General features: G+C 35.9%; 1 protein-coding gene across 2 annotated transcripts in view; it reads right to left on the bottom strand.

The window, feature by feature from the left end:
• Window positions 1–3,058, bottom strand: part of LOC110448307 (cardioacceleratory peptide receptor-like) — a 48,630-nt gene extending 45,572 nt beyond the window's left edge. Inside the window, exon 1 of one of the 2 annotated variants that reach the window (XM_021494476.1) lies at window positions 2,198–3,057. In XM_021494476.1, the coding sequence (XP_021350151.1) occupies window positions 2,198–2,347 (150 nt within the window). In that variant the 5' untranslated portion in view covers window positions 2,348–3,057. Of the gene's footprint in view, window positions 1–2,197 lie in introns of both variants that reach the window. The other variant, XM_021494475.1, reaches the window with a different exon arrangement.
• Window positions 3,059–4,472: the final 1,414 nt, after the last annotated feature.

Below are 4,472 nucleotides of genomic sequence, written 5' to 3' on the forward strand. Positions count from 1 at the left end.
GGGGGGGGTCATAGCTTAAAGATATTTAATGTGAGATCGTGGTAGTGATCTTCTCCGACACAGACGGCACTAGTAACACTGTCCACTATTCATAACACTCTGCTTTTCTAATGTTCATCATTTCCCGTGCCTCTGGTGCCGTCGTCTTGTAAATTCCATTCCTTCTGGTATTTTCGTTTCACTATTGCCGTTTGTATCGGGGAAGACCAGAAACACGACTATTCAACATTTAAGATAAAAATTATTGTCGACTAATAAAATACCAACATAGATAATATTAATACCAAGATCGTACAATTTCTGTAGAAAAGTGGAGGGTGGGGGGAATGTATTAAATTTCCATGGAATAGATCATTATTTAAGTTACTAGCTGTGTTTCTTAATCTGGCGTGTAAAATATTAAGTTTTCTATCGCCAATCAGATACTATTTTGGAACATGTATTTTTTTTAAGATTTAGAAGAAAATTCTTCAACGCTGTATGTGAAACTCTTTGTCTTATGTCTAGGTCTAATTTGTTCCAAAGTCGGATTGTAGAAGGGAAAAAGGATGAGTTTGAAAGTTAAAGTCTGAAATTAGGTAGAGAATAATTATCGGCATTACGAAGGTTGTGTTGTAAATTTTCTGAGACAAGAGGAGACAGTAGAGAAGTAATATAGGTTAGCGTGAAATTATTGTGTACATTGTATTTTGTAGAAAAGTTGAAGTTTTCTCCTAGATCTTCTCTGAGATAAGGGTTCGAATCCGCTTTCACTAGCTGATCGTAGATTCATTGTATTTTTACAACCATAACACTGTGGATTCTCTTTTATGTTGTTTTACTTTTATTTCCATTTCTTTGTTTCTTTTTATAGATGTTCCGCAATGTCTAATTTCCTTTACCAGAAATAATTGTCAAAGCTATTGCCGTGTCGGGAAAAACATCCAATAAACATTTACATATTTTGACACATGTACGGGGTACCTTAAATCCAATGATCACACGAATAGCATAGTAAAGAAAAGAATTCAGAAAGAAAATGAAAATAAATTATACGGAATATATGTATCTGCACATTCTCCAGAGATTTGTGTGCTATAACGGAGTGTGTAAAACTACCCTACCTAATATCAACAATACAAATCTTCCTTTTAAAACCCAAAGCTTACCATGAGAAGTCGACAACTGACACAACAAGATGTACAGCTGGCCAGACAGCTGACAATACAAAATCTACAGCTGACCATACAAAGTCGACACCTGACAATACAAAATTTACAACTGACAATACAAAATATACAGCTGACCATACAAAGTCGACAGCTGACAATACAAAATCTACAGCTGACCATACAAAGTCGACACCTGACAATACAAAATCTACAATTGACCATACAAAGTCGACAACTGACAATACAAAATCTACAACTGACCATACAATGTCGACAACTGACAATACAAAATCTACAACTGACCATACAAAGTCGACAACTGACAATACAAAATCTACAGCTGACCATACAAAGTCGACACCTGACAATACAAAATCTACAATTGACCATACAAAGTCGACAACTGACAATACAAAATCTACACCTTATCATACAATGTCGACAACTGACAATACAAAATCTACAGCTGACCATACAAAGTCGACAACTGACAATACAAGATGTACAGCTTAACATACAATGTCGACAACTGACAATACAAAATCTACGGCTTAACATACATTGTCGACAACTGACAATACAAAATCTAGAGCTGACCATACAAAGTCGACAAGTGACAATACAAAATATACAGCTTACCATACAAAGTCAACAACTTACAGTACAAAATATACAGCTTACCATACAAAGTCGACAACTTACAGTACAAAATCTATAGCTTACCATACAAAGTCGAAAGCTGGCAATACAAAATGTAGAACTTACCATACAAACTCAAAATCTAACAATTTATAAGTATACATCTTCTCTACCAAGAATGTTATACAACTTACAAATATATGTTCCTCAGTTTTAACGCTGACACTTCAGACTAAAAAATATCACCAAATACTCCTGAAACTGCCTTGTGTATTCACGCATTACTATGTTCTCCCTGTTGTAGAACGATATCGCAGCCCCTGGTAAACATGGAGTGGTATGTATGTCACTAGGTTGGTTAGTAGCATAAATCGTTATTTTAATGAAATATGATAAATTGATCTTACCGCACAGTCCGAATGTAGGCTGGTGTCGTTACTCCAGGGGTATATATACTCCCACTCCTCATAGATTGGCTCCAAGGTGTTGTTAGACATGGTGAGGCTACTGGATGTAAAATTGTCCACATTTCGGGTAAAATCCGTGGTATAGTTCATTATCAAGCTACTGCGTGTGCTGTTTACTGGGGCGACTATTTAACTCATTGACTGATACGAGCTCGGCACGCGCTGTCTTATAGCCGTACTAAGTACCATCGGAAAGTGTACCTCATCAAGTATACGTGCATATATTTTTTCAATATGACCGGTCTTTGCTAAAAATTAAATAAACATGAAACACAATCCCTACTCCACGTACGGCCGGTCGACGTGTGCTTCTCGCGATGAATAACTCTGGTAATAGTTAACGTTTTACAACACCTGTCTGCCTGCTATAATACTTGTCCTTTCTATTCATGAGATATTTTAGAAGAAAAAAAGCATAATCTCCGTTTTCTGTCGTAATTTCAACAGATTAAGAAACTCACAATACATTTAACAATTTGAAGCCCATGTGGTGTCGAGTTAGACATTTCACTGTCCACACGTCCACTTAATTGTCCAAACTTCTACAATTTCACCCAGCTATTACACGCTAGCGTAGTCCAAACACGATCTATCTATCCAGGTTGTGTCGTTATCATATGAACATTTTCTGAGGTTTCAACCGTTTAAATAGATGTTTGGAGAATCATAGCTTATTAAATCGTGCTGCCCACGCGTTTGAATTATGCATGTTACGTCATAACCATGATAGGTTTCTGCGAACTTCCAGTTGATTCCAACTGTGTGTTTGAGATTCACATCTCGCTGATTTGTTCTACGCGTGCGTTGTCTGTCCGACCTCTGTCGTATAAACTGTTTTTTATCGTACATTCCACGGGGTACATTTTGCTGTTTGAATGTCACCGGTAGCAGTATATATCTACTTTTGTGTTGGACGGCAAACATATAAAATGATAAACACTTCACCAGCAAATCGACTTAGTTATAATCCCAAGCAGGATAACAGTTTTAGACATAAACGAATTACACAATATTTTGTTACAACTTTAAAAGTTACACTAGTTTAATAATCCATTATATCAAATAGTGTAACAGTCCTCCCTCCATACTTTGAACTTTACAATATTTTATTACAACTTTCAAAGTTACATAAGTTAATTATCCATTGACAACTAATACTATTGTACATGTTTAGAAATTCACAATATCTTATTTAAACTTCCTAAGTAATGCCAGTATAATAATCCATTGAATTTCACCAAAATTATCACAACTATCCAAGTTCATACCATTTTAATTGTTTGAATTTCACAATATGTTAATACAATTGACTGTAAATTATACGAGTGTTGCAATTGCCCTACTTCCAGCATGCAGGGCTAGTACAAGTACATGTATAGAAGGTCTGTTGATCATAGAGCCCCTCCATGATACAGGAGAAAGTATTGCGCAGTGTCTTTTCTCCAATCTATACACTTTATTTTTATTTTTTACCTTTATAAAATTCAGACCACACGTTAAAATTCAGTGTTTTATTTCCACGTGAAGCAGACCTAATGTTTCTAGGGTGTTGATTTCTATTTTTTTCAAACAGCACGATAGTCAATTAAATCTGACAACGGAGTGGGCTACAAAGATTTAAAACGTTCACGCGATCCTGACTTCCGCTAGAGAAATGCTAGCGTCGTCATGGGAAGGCTGCTTTGGACACTTATTCCGTGCTCTTGTTCCGATGATGCAATTAATGTCTCCGGGGTTTCTGATTTGCAGCCAATGCTTAAATAGCATCCTTAATATCAATATATATATAGACATAGAGGTGTTCCCCAATGAGTGGCGGTATGGTAGTATTGACTCTGAGAGACACGAGGTTGCTAATGTACATGTTACTGAGTGTCTTTTTCATAATTTGAAAATTGACTAACGACAGTTGAATATACAGGATATACCAGTAATGACTATTTAAGTAATCTGATTCGACCAGAACTGTGATATAACTGATAAAAAAGGAAATAAAAACTTAGCTTTTCTTTTTAAAAAAAGAAGAGTTTTATTCGTTATCATAGACTGATAAAAATATGTTTTACAAAAACGCAATTAGCTTTGCCACACGTTCTCATTGAAAAATATACCGTTTTAATTCAAACTGTATTTAGATGTGCGGAATTATTGTAAGCAACCTGTATACGCTCCTTATCACCTGCCCGACCACGTGGTTTACTCCGGTGTCCTCCCG

Source organism: Mizuhopecten yessoensis, unplaced genomic scaffold, assembly GCF_002113885.1.
Source record: "Mizuhopecten yessoensis strain PY_sf001 unplaced genomic scaffold, ASM211388v2 scaffold3989, whole genome shotgun sequence".
Taxonomy (NCBI): Eukaryota; Metazoa; Mollusca; class Bivalvia; order Pectinida; family Pectinidae; genus Mizuhopecten; species Mizuhopecten yessoensis.